Source organism: Megalops cyprinoides, chromosome 2, assembly GCF_013368585.1.
Source record: "Megalops cyprinoides isolate fMegCyp1 chromosome 2, fMegCyp1.pri, whole genome shotgun sequence".
NCBI classification, from domain to species: Eukaryota; Metazoa; Chordata; class Actinopteri; order Elopiformes; family Megalopidae; genus Megalops; species Megalops cyprinoides.
Window position 1 is genome coordinate 33,285,652 of NC_050584.1, and position 15,930 is coordinate 33,301,581.

The 15,930-nt window shown below is 42.8% G+C and overlaps 1 protein-coding gene across 2 annotated transcripts in view; it reads left to right on the forward strand.

The window, feature by feature from the left end:
* Window positions 1-15,930, forward strand: part of rab6ba (RAB6B, member RAS oncogene family a) — a 63,427-nt gene extending 47,497 nt beyond the window's left edge. For both annotated transcript variants that reach the window (XM_036520849.1, XM_036520850.1), the window contains exons 6-8: window positions 4,614-4,707; window positions 7,932-7,998; window positions 15,649-15,930. In XM_036520849.1, the coding sequence (XP_036376742.1) occupies window positions 4,614-4,707; window positions 7,932-7,998; window positions 15,649-15,713 (226 nt within the window). In that variant the 3' untranslated portion in view covers window positions 15,714-15,930. The remainder of the gene's footprint in view (window positions 1-4,613; window positions 4,708-7,931; window positions 7,999-15,648) is intronic.

Here is a 15,930-nt window from a genome sequence, read left to right on the forward strand (position 1 = left end):
TTTCCCTTACAGCAGGGCATGACTGTGTTCCAGACCACAGTGAGAACATTGTGTTCTCTGAGCAATACTGGCACACTGTGTATGGATAGCTTTCACATGGAGGTTTTTATGGTTATGCAGGCCCTTCTGCTCTCGCCAGACATGCAGTGATCGTAGTGACACTTACTGTGCCTGTGATTCATCACACAGAATTGCCCTTATGAGTGTGACAGACACAGAACATGTTCCACACGGATGTTGAGGTGTACCAAAAATTAATGAAAGAGCATGGAGAAAAAAATCTGAAATCTGGAAAGAGCCATATCTCTTTTCTGCACACTCAGCACAGGTGCATAAGCTTCATAAGCAATAAGCGGAGAGGTTGGTGGCTCCTACATAATTTATGGAGCTGTTGTGCAGGTTATGACCCAAACCCCCCATTGTTTTCCATGTCCTCCCACCATCAGCTTGTTTACGGCAGACTTATATGGCTTATGGAGATGGTCAGTAGGGAAAGGTGATTGGAAATTACTCATGCTAATGACAGCAGTATGGCTCTCCTATGAGACTTCCCAAGTGCTAGATCATTAGGTCAGGGTGACTTACAAGCACAGAATAAACAAGAAGTCAAAGGGTCACGACTTATTATAGAAACAGGTGCAGTCACTTTCTCCTAAGGTGAGTCTCAGTTCCTGCTGCTAGCCCTGCCACACTCCCTGGTGCAAATGTTTGGGTCTCTGCCCAGTATCAAAACAGAGAAGAGGCATCAGTATGCCTCTTTCCCTTTCTATTCAGAGGTGCAGCAGGCATAGCTTACTGCTGTGAGTTTGCATAGAATCACATCTCTGTATTTCTGTTCTGTTGTTGAAGTACCTGACCATGCATAAATGGTGCTTAAATTGAATGCATTTTTAAGATCATGGATTGCACAATGGTGATATTTGGAGGCCATTAAACACCAAAGCAAGGCTGTGATATCTGCCCACGCTTAAACTCCCAGCGGTGTGCTCCCTGTCCCCAGCCAAAGCCTAATTGACAGACTGCTGGGCAGGAAAGTGCTGGGAAGGCAGTTTTTGGATTGGTCCAACGATCGGTCAATTAGCATTCAGCTCCAGTGTAACAGCAAATAAAGCAGCGGGCTAACATTTCTGGACTGCAGAAAGCTGGACTGATTGTGGAGCTGATATATTAATAACTTCGGGGACACGCATTTTGCATGTCACCATGCACAGATGCTATGGCATTACAGGTCCTTTCCCATTTTCAGTACTGTTTACAGTAATGTTGCTGAGGATGGAGCCATCTGCATTACATTTGCTGGTTGTGTTAACACCATTTTAATTCAGACGCTGAGTGTTACAACAGCACAAAGCAGCGTACTTATATTGAAGTAATTTTAAAATGGATATTAGGTATATTCTGCATTCTTCCATTAGAAGTGGTGTGAGAGTATGGGAGGCTCTTGCCTTTCCTTTCATGAACAGTCTAGGTTTTATTGTGACAGTGTTCTCATATCTGTAGATTTGTAAACTATTCAGCTGCCCGTTGGTTTCTTTTTCACTTGTCTAGTCTATTTAAATTAACGCCTTGAACATGCTTACTTAGTATTGGTATTACAGAGTAATAGTATTGGTGATACAGAGTACGCTACTTCAGAGGAAGTTACTCCGCACAAAAGTGGAACAGATGGTGCTGGTCTGTTCCTGCAACACTGTCAGCTTGAATTACCTTCCCTAAAGGGGGAATAGCTGTTGCCAAAAAAAGATAGCCTTTGATTGAATGCATCAACAATCAGTTTAAGACCAGCACTGACATTGTTCGTTTACTTTAACTGATATCTCCTGATTCTTAGTCAAAGGTAAAATTCTCTCCGTGAATGTATTTTTCCATCCAGAAGTCAGGAAAGCTATGATCAGGACTCCCATTTATTTCTTTCTAATGAGAACAATCTCTCAGCTGAAGACATTTGTAAATTCAATGTCTATTCAAATGTCATATCTTGATTCAATGCATTTTACTCAGCTCCTCCCCCCGTGTTCAGTCAGGAGAGATGCAGTTATTAACCTGCTCAGAATCAGTTATGATGATGTATTTAATATAAATGTATGGTTATTTGCATGTGTTTTTTTGCAGGGCAGCTGACAGGAGGAGTCCTGGCGCACACTGTTAGATGGGGCAATTTTTCAGTGATGCACAGTGAACAGCCGCAGCAAAGAAACAAGCGCTTGCTGTTACAAACACGAAGCTTTGCATGACAATTCAGACCTGGCTCATGCATGAAAATTGCTTTGGGCATATGCTCAGATTCGTAGTGTCCACCAGAAAGGATATCTCCGAAGTAGTTATGGTGATGTTAATGCATTGACAAGGTCCCATCTCCGAAAGTCCCAGCATGAAAATGTTATCCACAATTTATATGGAATGAATGGGCAAAAGACTAAAGTACCAGTGAATCCACTTCCTCCCTTTCGCTGGACCTTTCTTGGCATCTGTGCTTATGGAAGAAAAAACCTCCTCTCGGATGGCTGGCACATTTGTAAGGCAGTCCGCATCCTCCTAGAAACAGGTTGGAAGAACAGGCGGCCCGTCTGTCCCTCCTGTTGTCAGATAGCGTTGGACAGTGGTGTGCTATTTCAATCCTGTCTCTCTTCAACCCAGGGATCTGGAGCTTTTGGCCGTAAAGGCTTTGCAAATGTGTTTGGATCAATTCGGACTGCACCACACATTGGCTTTTTTTTTTTAGTTTTCAGAGAGGAAAGGCATGGAGAGGCCAAGAGAGAGGCGGGAGCGTGTCACTCTTGTTACGTGCTTCTCTCTGCCTTAATAAGGGTGGCTTTCTTTCTTATCTCTAGATCTCTTCTATTCCATTTCCCTCTCTTCTTTTCTGCGTCCTCATTGTCCTCCCATGAAGTTTCTTGGGAGCAAAGATGTACAGCTCAACATCCTGTAAGGCTAGGCTGGTTGGCCACAGTTTACCCAGCTGTTTGGAAGGGGCTGCATGCGCTGTTGTATTTAGAATGCTGTAATTCTTTAAAGTGAACTGAAAAGGCATTGAGAAGTGCATGAAGGCACAGCGACCGCGTCAGTAGGAGGGTTTAGACACTGAGGTTGCAAAGGCATCACCTGTTCGGGCGAGGATACAAGGTTGGTTGGGCAATGAACAGCGACAATGTCACAGTTTCTTGGGCATCTGTGACGAACAGAGCCTATCTTAAAGATTAGAACCTATCTTTCTGTGGGGAAGAGTTGATGGAAAGTGAAGGTCTTGTCGCAGGAAGGAAGGAAAGCTGTTAAAGCCAAAATGTACCATTTACTAGCATCATTGAATGCCTTGATTGTAGTGGATGAAGTGACTGCGCACAAGCCTGTCTGAGAAAGCAAACAATACTGTGATAGCCCTTTACTTGCTGTGATAATAGGGTTCCCATGTCTGTTTTGCTCTGAATCATGGGTAGGTAGCTCGCATTGCCTTGAGCCTCACCTCATCCTAGTACTTCTTTCACACCTGTTAGCAAACTGTAATCTGGAACCTAAGACATCTACACTAAATTATCATGGCTAATTTAGTGAAAGAGTATTTGATAAAAAAGTATTCTATCAGAGAAGTGTTTGGTATGGCATATATACGAATGTAAGATACAGATCTCACGCACATCTTTGTCCACTTGCTTCCAGTGTGTTTCTTGCATTAGAGTGAATACAGAGATATACACTTTACTTTACTAGGAGATAAGAGATATATATCTATCAAAGGATAAATGAGCTGGAGATTGGTTGGTTGGAGCTGTTCCAAGTGCCAGATCTGGCCCATACGAAGGTCTTCCTTATTCCTTTGATGAATTTATCAGCCCTTTGTAAATATATCCTTCATCCTTTTCCTTTGTGTTTGCTCTGTGGTACAGTTAGATTGTTCTGAAAAAGTGTAAGTATCCAGCAGTAGCCTCAGTATGAAGAGATGATTGGGCCGACCAAATTGTGGATTCTGATCCTGGTTGGGAAAGTTATGGCATTCCCTTGAGCAGAGTACCTGCTTTCAATTTCGTATCATCCTCCTTTCTATGCCAGTAATAATTAAACTATATGCAGTGAAATCTAGATATTGTTGATATCATACTACTCTGTCAATCCTGTCTGAGTTTAAAAGAACAAAGAAGCCAGACTAGTTACATCATGCATGTCTCAGAAGGCCACTGGCTCTGTGATTTAAACTCAGCCCTGTCTGCCTGTATATAGTCATAGGACAGTAGCTGCCCTGTCTCCGCTTTTATCGCCTGGCTGATTGCCCCCCACTGAAGCCCATACATGGATTAATTCATTAGTGCGTTGAACAAATGTGCTTTAATTAATGTGAGACGACAGTGCTATGAATCATATTCACCATCTAATAATTAATGGTGTAAGACCCCACTGGAAACAGGGACTACGGCAATGACTTATTAGGCTCGCTGGAGCGGAGCGGTTGTCTGTGATCCTCCATATCATGCTGCAGCACCTTATTTTTAATTATGTATTAGTCAGAAAATAAACTAGATGACATTTTCCACCCCCAGTCCCATCCAGCATGTTTGATTTCCCCATAGAGGAACTCTTCTGATGTGGCTCACAAGACACCTGTCATTTGTCTTTTTCCTCAGGCAAATTACAATTGAGGAGGGCGAGCAGAGAGCCAAAGAGCTGAATGTAATGTTCATCGAGACCAGTGCGAAGACAGGCTACAATGTCAAGCAGGTAAGCCTGTGCTGTTGTCAATGGTTTTTGACCCAGCGTAGACATTTTCTGTGTTCACCTCTCCCAGCTGTGTGGGAAATTTGCATTGTACGTAATGCTCGTTAGGTATTCTCTCCATTCTGTGTGTGAAGCACGCCAATTGGGTTGACTCACCACCAGGTCTTGGGATCTGGAATCGGCGAGCATGAGAACGAAAGGCATCTAAATAATTCTGTGTGAGACCGATCACGTTCTGTGAAGTAGATGAGAATGTTGGGAGGGAAGCTGTGTAGATGGAGAGTCCAAGAGGCAGCGTGTCAAGCTCTCTGACACCCTTTCTTCCTTGAGCCTCTCTCCCTTTTGAAGTCAGGAAATACCAGGCAATCGATCAGCGGACAGTTGGCTGCTTCTTTCCTCATGCACCTCCATCTATCCATCTCAAATGAGGGGCAGCAGGTAAAGGCCAACTGCTTGGAAGCATGGGTTTCCCCCAATTGCAATTCCAATTCAGTGTACTGACCTTGGCCCCAATGCAAGCACAACCTGTGCCCTGTTTCCCATCTGTGGGCAGATGGTGAACGCTGGATAGAGAGAATATTTCACAGGCTTATAAGGTGACATTTTTGGGAGTGATGACCTCATCAGCAGGATCATCCTGAAGTGATTCATCTGTGAGCTTTGATCTCTTGCACGGCCTTTAAGAAGAGGAGATACTGGGGTCTTGAGACTAGCTGTTCTCATGGGCTTGAAATCCTCTGAAATTGACAACCGATTTGTGCTTCCCTTAACAGCAGACTTGCATATATATTTATTGTCTGTATGTTACAGCTGTGCATATTATTCCTCTACCATACTTGTTGATATAAGTGTACATATGTATCTGCGAACATGTTAACAATATCTATAAATATGGTCACACAATTTGTTACACTCATGAAATACTGAACTGAAAGGACAATATTATAATTAGTGTCATTTTCACAGCAGACTATCATTAATCCTTTTAAATTACATTATAGATCCACCATCCAACAAACAAAACCCTATTATTTATATATCAGTCCAATTATCCCTTTTATTACCAAAATAATGGAAAATTATAGCAAGGGATGTCGTTCTTGTTCCGTAAGGCCTCCTTTTAAAAACATGAAGCATTCATATAGCAATGAAACCAGCTGTATAAATGGGCAATAAGTCAAGCGAAATGACAGGACAACCAATTGACTAAGGGCTGCAGAACAGATAATGTGTCTCTGTTTACAAAACAAACCATCTGAGGCAGCTAATGTGAGGGGTGCAGCTTTGATCAATCAGTGCTGATAAAAACACAAGGCCCATTATTCTCCTGTATTTCTTGGCTGGATGAGAATAATGGAAAAACAGAGGACGAAAGCAGAACTGTACAGCACAGAGAACGTACATTTGGTACTAAAGACTCCACTGTTAGTACAGCTTGGCCTTGTTGCTCCCAAGCCCATTGTTTCTTTGTACAATCAATACCAGGCAAGGGGATATTTTACCGTTCTTTTATACTTCAATTCATGAGCAAATGTGTCTTTTCTTTGGAAGATGGGCAAATTGGAACATTTGAAATAGAATGCATGCTTGTTTCTTTGCAAAGGGTTTTGCAGGGTGTTATACATTTTTACAAAGTGCAAATTTATCAGTTGCATTTACTTCTAAGAGATAAATGAATAAATACATAATAAGAATGATAGGTAAATAAATACAATATGAGAAAAGAACATAACACATACAGAATTATAAGAACATGACAAACAACCGGAATGACAAGAAGAGTACTTAAAGAAGTAACTATGTGATGCAAAGCATGGTACAGAGTAGCTTTTGGTGACCATACTCTTTTGGTTGGTGAAGGTGAAATAAAATTGGTACACCGTAATGGGATTAGATTAGATTTCCCAGGTCTGATTTGAAGTTGCTAATCTCAAGTAAATGGTGAACAGCCCCTAGAGGACAAAACCTTCAAAACCCCAATTAGTCATCTTATATTACATCTAATGTAATATATTTGTCCACATTTTTTACTTTTTAAGACGGTGAAACTAATTCAGAAATATAACTCTGGGGGAATAAATAACCTTTATTTGTTTATTTAAATGACTAACTCTGTGAGTGGATGGCTGTTTCAATAAGGTAGAACTGTTGAGGATTTGTTCTCAGTCCTCAGAACAAATCATCACACCACAAAAACCTGGGTTCCGTGACCTCCAGAATTGAAGTTTCTTTGCAATGTGAGTGAGTGAGTAAGCATGTGTGTGAGTGCAGTTTACTAATCATTGACAAGTTCCATGTTTTGTGTGCACTGTTCCAAACACATTAGAACATATTTTATAGATCTCTCTCTCGGGGCTGTCAGAAACGTTGGCAGCAAAATCGCCTTTTTCCCATGTGTTGGTGCTCCATATATTCATGCCAGGAACGGCATGATTGATCAGCTAAAATGAAAGAATCAGGGCTTGACACATATTTGTGCTGTATGAAACAGATTGGAAGCAAGAGGCTCATTATAGAGACATGTGTTTCACTGATGGCCTTTACTTAGTACTACCTCAGGTAATATGGTAGTATAGAGCGACTTAATAAGAGGTCTCAAATAAATGGAACTGCAGTACTCATTGTACTGACAGGGGACAAGCCTTGTTTTAGTGGTGGACTTTGGCCATTTGTCCCTTTGAACCATCCAAAACGCAGGAGTTTGAGAACTAAATGAAATAAAAATGTTGTTTGGAAGTACTTTTTGCTGTTTTTGAAACCTAATGCATGTGACGTCTATGAAGCCTGCTTTGAGAAATGGTGTGTTTGAGGTGGGGCTGCTTTAGAAATAAACACCCTCCTGAAGACTCTGTGCATCTCTTTCCTCACACCCCTTGCCAGTGCCACTAGGCTAGGACAGGGATCGGACATTTTACATCATACCTATATCCCACTCAGACGTGGCTCCTCAATGGCCTTTGCCAGGAGGGCTGCAGTAATGAGAGCGGGGCGCTTCCGTCAGGCTCATTAGCCCTGTTGGCCCTTCAGCCAGGGTAGCAAGGCCTCATCCTCCATGATCATTTGCCAACATCTTGGTCTGTTGAGCGCAACGTGCATTTATCAAGCCATCTTAAGTATGTGAGCAAGAAGGAGAAGATGAAGAAGAAGGAATAGGAGCCACTTGCTGCTGTCCATTGCTCTGGTGTGAGAAACAGTGTCCTGATCCTCTTCTCTTTTTTCCCTGGCAGCTGTTTCGACGTGTGGCGGCTGCACTGCCCGGGATGGAGAGCATGCAGGAGACGAGCAAAGAAGGCAGTATCCTTTTGATAGAGACACACAGGTCTAAATACTGTGCCAAGGTAACATTAGAAAGTCAGGGCTCAATGCTCAAGGAGTGCTTTTTTGGCTTTGGTCCAAGTATGGAACAGCTCTAACCTTGCCCTCACACCGGCAGCGACAACAAGTGACAAAGCTGCCAGAAGTCATTCATTTCCAATGGTCGCTGGGCTACACTGAGTGACATGGCGTGGCGAGTCGCCAGGCGACAAAATCACCACGACTTGGCGAAAAAAAAAATTTGAGCAAAGTTCAACTTTATGCAAATGAGCAGCGACAGAGTCGAGCGACGGCCAATCAGAGGGCAGATGTATTCCTCTTATATTGTTTTCGCTGTGAAATGTTTTCTTAAACTTTAGTTCCTATATTAGCATTTTAGTTCCCATAGCCGACATGGAGGAGAAACTGATTGCAGCTGTTGCTGGCTTTCCTGTCCTGTACGATGCATCCCTGTCCATTTACAGGGACGTTAATAAAAAAAAAAAATGATGTATGGAGGCAGATCTCTGAGATTGTTGGGATGAGTGGTGAGGTTTAATCAAGTGAATGGCAAATTTAATTGGTATCCCTGTTGGCCCCTAAATGTGTGCAATTAGGCTACAAACATTAAAATATACAGTATGATCTGTAGTAGTAATGAAGTCTAATAACTTACAGAGGGAGAGAGGTGTGCAGTCATTTCTTTTTTTATGTGTTCAACAATGGATGACTGTAAAAAAAATCAAAGAACTTGAGGGACATGTATAGGGTAGAGAGGGCAAAAGAGAAGGAAAAAACAAAAAGTGGTGCAGGTGCAGTCTGCAGCAGGCCCTGGCGCTTTGCTGCTGTAATGGCCTTCCTCAGCCCCTTTATGGAAACGTGCCCCACCAGTGGCAATATGCCTGGAGGGTTCGAGGAGGCATCCCTCACCAGCAACAGTGAGGCTGCAAATCGTTACAGCAAGATGGCCCTCAGTCTCTTCAGTGAGGAACCCCACACCAGCCAGAGCCAGGCAGCCCACACCAGCCAGAGCCAGGAAACCCACACCAGCCAGAGCCAGGAAGCCCACACCAGCCAGAGCCAGGAGGCCCACACCAGCCAGAGCCAGGCAGCCCACACCAGCCAGAGCCAGGAAGCCCACACCAGCCAGAGCCAGGCAGCCCACACCAGCCAGAGCCAGGCTACCCACAAAATGTTCCTTTTTTTTCCAAATTATTTCTGAGGCCCAGTGTAGTCAATATGAGGAAGAGGCACAGCTGACAAGCCAGTAACTTGGAGGCCTACATTATGTTCTTATTTGGTTGGCATTTGAATACAAAAACTTAAGTTGAAGCATAAACGTGTCATTCCTTTTGCAATTATTTAAAATGAAAAAGTTTGTTTTACACTATTTACTAGAAGAGAAGTTGCATGTGTATGTTGGTGGGGTGGCAGCTTTACCTTGTTGAAGACATTTGTGCTTGTGGTTAATAACATTCACTCATATGATGGACAATTTACATCACCATAAAGAGGTTGCCTGACAAAGTCATATAGGGATAGACTACATATGACTGTGTTAATGTAGTATAAATTAAGGTAAATTATTGTATTGTGATATTGACTTTTGGATTGAACTTTTGAGATTTGACAGGTGGAAACAATGCTCTTTTTTATCTAATGTGGTTGGCCCTCAAAAGGGCCTTTTGGTAGGATGCTTATAACATTGGTTGCCAGGGGACTGCCCCCTCAGCAGAGAATTAGGAAACAAAGGTCTCCCTCACATGAATTGCCTCCCGTATTGCGTTGTTGGTCCCTACTCTTCTGGCCTCCTGAAGTGCTGAAGCTGACCCTCTGTCACACCAGCTACTGCTTCCGTCCTTGTGCTTGTGGTCCTCCGCATGTAGTTGCACAGGACACAGGTGACTTTCACACAGGCTTCCACATTTGCAGGGTTGAGGTACATTGTCTGTACATTCGCCACTGAGATGAAAGAATACCAAAGGTATGCTCTACTATCATACTGTATATCATTCTATCTGCAGAATGTCTTTCAGTCAGGAGAGCAACTTCAAGCCAAAAGGCGGGTGCACCTCTTTTGTCTTTTGATACATACTCCAGTACCAGTGGCTGAGACGTGGCAGGTCACAGGGACCCAAGTAGTACTCCAGTAGAGTCTCAGGTAGCTGCATTATTTAATATGGTGACAGGTCAAACCTAAGAGTGCGGCACAGTTATCAGATCACGCACATTGATATCAGGTGTGTTTATCATGCTTGTATGGTGCTGTGGATCCTTGCTCTGGAACCGACTCTCCAGGCTGTTATTTTCTGCCAGATGAAACCCCCAGTAGCACGACAATGATGTGTGTTGCGGTGAGCAGAAGAAACCGGAACATCTGGCATTCTGTCTGATGGAGAGGGGAGAGGTATATTGTATTCTTTGGGACAGTACAATATTACCTCTGTCCAGTTGGAAAATAATTATGAATGGTAATCTTCAGAGTGAGAATAACGCATGCCATTATGTGCATCCTTCAACTTAAAGGTGAAAGTGTTTACAGAAGTCACATTACTGTGAATTTTTTCATACATTGTAATTATGTACTACTACATGCAAGACACCCAAGACAAGGTTGTCTGCTGAAAGTAATAATAAAAGGCCACATAATGTTAATATGGATCATTAGTATGGTCAGGAAGGTTTGCATATGCTGATGACACCTAAGATGTCTTTAAAATTAGCCATTCTTTCTCTTAAAATTAGCCAAGCTTGACATACTTGAAGTGAGTTTGTGTGCCAACATATTAACATGTACTAGCATTCTCCTAGGAAATGCTGCAGGCTGCACAGACAGCCATGAACTCCCCCTTATCTACTACGTGTTTTCTCCAGTCAGAGGATTTTGGTCAGAGTAGCATATCACTCAGGGTGCATAGTATGTCTGTTGGCAGCTGTCTGTTTGTGGACCTGGAGTTTACTCATGCCGAAATTTCACATCTTTTTTGTTGCTAGAAAGATAAACTGTCATTCTTTTTCAGAAGTGCCCACTGTGGCAAGCATAGCTTTTGAAATTGACTTCCTGCTTCCCCCGACGGGCAGCAAAGGTACACCAGTCAGTAGTCACGTCTAGGAATGGGATGAGGAATAGAAACATACACATAAATGTCTTTTGGCAGACTCCAGTTCCTGTAACAGTTCAGATTAAATGACTGGGAATTTTTCTCCTGCCTAGCAGAACTCTTCCCCAGGGGTTATGTGCTGCCTCACGCAGTTAATGCACCAGAGTCCTTCTGTGGGACTCTGTGTCATCAGTCAACCAAATAGAGCACAAATGAGTAGCTCCCACCAAGCAGACTGTGCCTGTCCTTATCACCGTGGGCCATTTGGAGGTAGTGCTCTCATTTATACTACCTTTGAAGAGCAGTGAGCAGCCTCTCCAGCCAGCCAGAGCAGCTGCCAGGTTGGGCAGGCTATGCATATATATACATACAGTGGAAAGGATGGAGAAGTACTCAGAAAACTCTACTTGATTTGAAATGTTCCTCATTCCATATTCCCTCTATTAGGCAATGCTAGTCATTAAACTAAGTTTCCATAATGGAAACTTGTACCACTCCTCTTGTGAAGATGGACAAACCTCCCAGCTCTATAATCCAGTCACTGTCACCCACCATGGCTACTGCAGCAGTGGGACTGTGTGCAAACTTGTAAGGCATATTTTAAACATGTGTGGCAGGCAAGATCACTAAAGTATTGTAAATAACAGTAGTGCATTAAGAAACTGAGAAATGTATTTGGTTCCACATCCACAGAGAAGCCTGTTGTAGATGAACAGTATTCTTCTGTACAAAATCGTTGCAGCTGCTGTGTTAAAATGAACAAGGTGAACGTTGAGCACTGTATGATTGATGCTGTCTTGACACTCTTGGCAATGCGCTATGGTAGTGGTACTGTAAGCTCTTGCTCAGAAATGCTAACGTATTAAACATAAAGTTGGGGCCCCTGAGCTTGTTGAATCTGACATTCTCTAGAACAAAAATACCATTTACCACTTATTCTCCCATTTTTCTTCTTTCACTGTATATTCTATGGAAAACTAAGGCAACATTTTACCTTCATCTTTCTTCCCATGATAATTGACAGTAGTTATTCCTCATGCATTTTGTACTTTGCTGCCTGCCGCACCTCTGACAGCTAAAGTCTCATTTTTTTCCCTTCAGCAGAATTGTTGTCTCCATGGTAACCACCAATAGTTTATAGAGATGGCTCTCTTTGCATGTCCTGTGGGCTCTGTTGTTTGTGTATTTATATTTTCATATGATACCTGACAGGTCTAACCTCTGTGATTATGACATGAGTGACAATGTGAAGAGCAAAGTCATGTTTACTGTCCTTGATCATCACCAAACACCAAATCAAATGAAGGATTGCCATTTTGATCATGCATATTTTTTAGGTCTTGATCATGTATTGTCAAAACTACAAAAGTCCATTCTAAATATCTTCTTCATTTCCTGCTCTTCCTAGCTAATGGTGTTGATTTTATGGAAAAAATAAATTCAACAGTCAAAAGCTAACAGCCCCTATACTAACAGATGACGACCTTCCAGTTTTGCTGTGTTGCCAAAGCCTGCCTCATACTTACATGTTACCCAGGCTCAGCCAGTTACCCTTATCTCTCTTCTTGTGTTTAAGCTGTGGTTTAATTAGAGTATATACAGTAAATGCTGGTGGCTGATGACCAAGCCTCCCAACCTGGGGGAGTTCAGGAGCGCTTTCTGACAGCACATCAGGGTAATTTACTGTGGCCAGCGACAGCTTGTGTGATCCTCTGTGTCTCTCTCAAGTCTGCTTTAATGAAGCAGACCCCATGCTCTTATTATGCCCCAGCCTAGGTGACTCTGCCATTGATATTGATCTCCCCAGGAATGGGGTGAGATTGATCCACTCCACACAAAAATCCTAGGAAGCTGGCAAAAAGAGAAAGACTTGAGATCCCATTGGGGCAATTTTGTGCGATCTGATTTTTTTTTTTTCCCAGAGCAAATTTGCTGGATTTTATTTTAAATTGCACGCAGCGCGCTCCAAGGGACATGAAAGAGCAACCTCTGCTTTTTCTTTGCTATCTGTTAGGAAGCGCCCCGCATACGTCCACACATTCGAAATGAGGAAATAAAGTGTTTAAGGTAGCTGACAGTTGATCGTGGGTTTATTGCGCAAGTGTCAGATGTTTGCAGACCACATTGATTTTCTTTTCCCCCTCTCCCATCCCTGTGTCAGCGGTGAAGCTGGTGCCCACGTGATACTTTTTGAGGGGGAAAAACAGTAGGAGGTATTAAGACACAATTTACGAGAGCTATTTCTTGTAATTGCCTGTTTCCATGGGGGAAGGTCATCCCCAGTTTCCAGAGTCTGGCTGATTTATGAAGAGTGTCAAGGCCTCCATGGTGTGAGCCTCTTTTCTTTTTTGCCCAGCAATCTCTCGGTTTAGCCCCTATATATTATCACTGATGCAAAGACGGTGGGGGAGGTCAGATGAAGACATGGTCCAAGTCTAGGCCTCCATCTTAATGGAATTTTGAAAGAAGTTGTGTTTTTCCTTTTGTGTGACCTGTGTACTTCCTGATGAATAGGAATACATGATTTCTCTATTTGGTGTGTATCCAATTTTTCAACCAGACAAGGCTTGCACCCTGCCATCTTAAACTGAGTGCTGAAAAAAGTGTCAGTTGAAAATGGAAAAAGCAAAGGTCTGGTTCATGATAATCCCATTAAATATCCTTTTGTCATTGTTCTGTTGGGATCAGTGTGCGGTAAGGACCACACAAAGGCACATGAAACACAGTATATTGAACCATGCTGTGCAAATAGGCCATGTAGGAAATGTAACTGTGGCACTCTTAACTACAGTGAGGTCACGTCTCAGCCCCCCTGGTACTTAGCTGCCATGTGAAATACATAATGGAACACATTAAGTATCCCCTGAGCTTGGCCCCTCTGTCAGTGCCAGGGGAGGGTCTCAGATGGTGGGGTAGGGGTCATGGCCCATCTATGCATGCAGCTGCCAGGGGATCTTGTCCATTAAAGCCCTGATTTGGTTTGGTAATGTTTGTTGGGGGCATCTTGTGTGCTCCCTGCTGGTCGCCAATGGGGACTGCTGATGCACCTGCCCTAACAGAAGCTCAAGTCCTCCAAATGTCAGCTGCAGTCAGCTGTTCTGACTCCTATCTATGGTGGGGTGGACACCTGGGCAGCCCTCCTGGAAACACTGCATTCATCTCTTTGGGTTCCCAGCCTTTAAAGTTCCTTCAGGGACAATATTCACGCGCAGTGGTGTCGTTCAAACCGAAAGGTATCACACTCAGATCACAGTGCCCACCTTGATGTGAACACTTGAAGCTTCCCTTGCCTTTAAATTTCTAAATGACTCAGGAGCCAGGTATTTGTGGAGTGTCCCTGTAAGTACCATCAACATGCAGAGAGAGAGCAAATCGTTTGAAAGATGTTGCTGGAGTGCCAACAGGCAAGCCCCTCAGAAATGGTGTGACTGATGAATGATGTGATGTGTGCTGAAGCGCTTCATCCTCCTATCTGTTCAATTTGGCCGACGCAGGCTTGTCACAAATGTGTATCCACCCTGCTTGGAGCAGGTGTTTTACATAGTTTTGCACTCTTTATAGTATTCATCTTGTTTTGTCCATCTGGGGTCTTGTTATGTTAATGCACATCTGATCAGCAAAGCCCAATGGTGGAGGCTGGGCTTTAGTTGTTCTTGTTTTGCTGTTGGAGAGTGCTAATCATTGATACTTCACTCAAAGCGCTTTAAACAAGAGGGTAATAAAAATTTTGTACCCTGTGATATTTCATCCTGAGCAATTTAGGCTAGGAAGACAGCTGTTTCCCCGGACGAAGCAAGACCTATTTAGGAATGATGGTCTTATCCTGACCTCTGCATGTTCAGTGAGCTACAGCAGGGAGAGGGCAAGCAGACCATGAGTCTTAGAGTGACAGTGCCATCTAGTGTTTTATCTACTGTACTGCAGCTCTTGGACAGTGATAAAACAGTGCCAAGACTGCAGGGAACAATGAAGTAGCACATTTCCTACATCCAGTTAGGCCCTGTCTACAAAAGCTTTTTCTTCTGGGCTGGCTGCAGTCTGATTTGCATTAAATTCAATGCACCTTTCAGGATCATTTCAAAAGACTTGCTTGTGATGCCTTTCCTTTTGTGTTTTGTTTTGGGGACTTAATGGGGACTCTGTGTAACCCACAGACAATTAAGATTGCAAACGTTGTCCATGCTATTAACCATATTAGTTCCTCTTAGTTTTGAAAACTGAAAGTAGAGACCCTGGAACTTGGAGTGAAAAGTTAAAACATTTACAGTATTAAGGAAAAAAGGAAAACTCATGCCCACCAAAATCACATTTACTTTGCTGTTTTTCAGTCAAATATTTGTCTCAAATAGATTAGATTAGATTAGATAGAAATAGATTTAGAATCATTTTGGAATGTTTAGAATTTCACAGGTCGTATCTCTCATTAGTGCACCTTATGCCTCATGGCTTCTGTGAAAGTGATATGGTATTTCTCTGCTTGTTGTGATTGATGTTAGTGAAACCTTCTATACAAAATTCTTGAAATTTCCTTAACAGTCCTCCCTCCCAGTGATTGACATCAAGCTGGACAAACCACAGGAACCCCCCACCAGTGAAAGTGGATGCTCCTGTTAATACACAGTACTGGACTGGGCAGCTTCATTTACACCACATGCTTGTTGTGTTGCTTCCTATTGGTTAGCTTCCAGTTGAGTTTTCAGGTTGGATATTTGGCCTTCCCATCTGACTATTGGTCATTGGTTGGATCTAGTGTTATGTCCATTTTCAGTTGTATAATATTGTACTTTATTAACTAAATTGTCAAAAAATCTTAAAAATTCAAAAAGGGAAA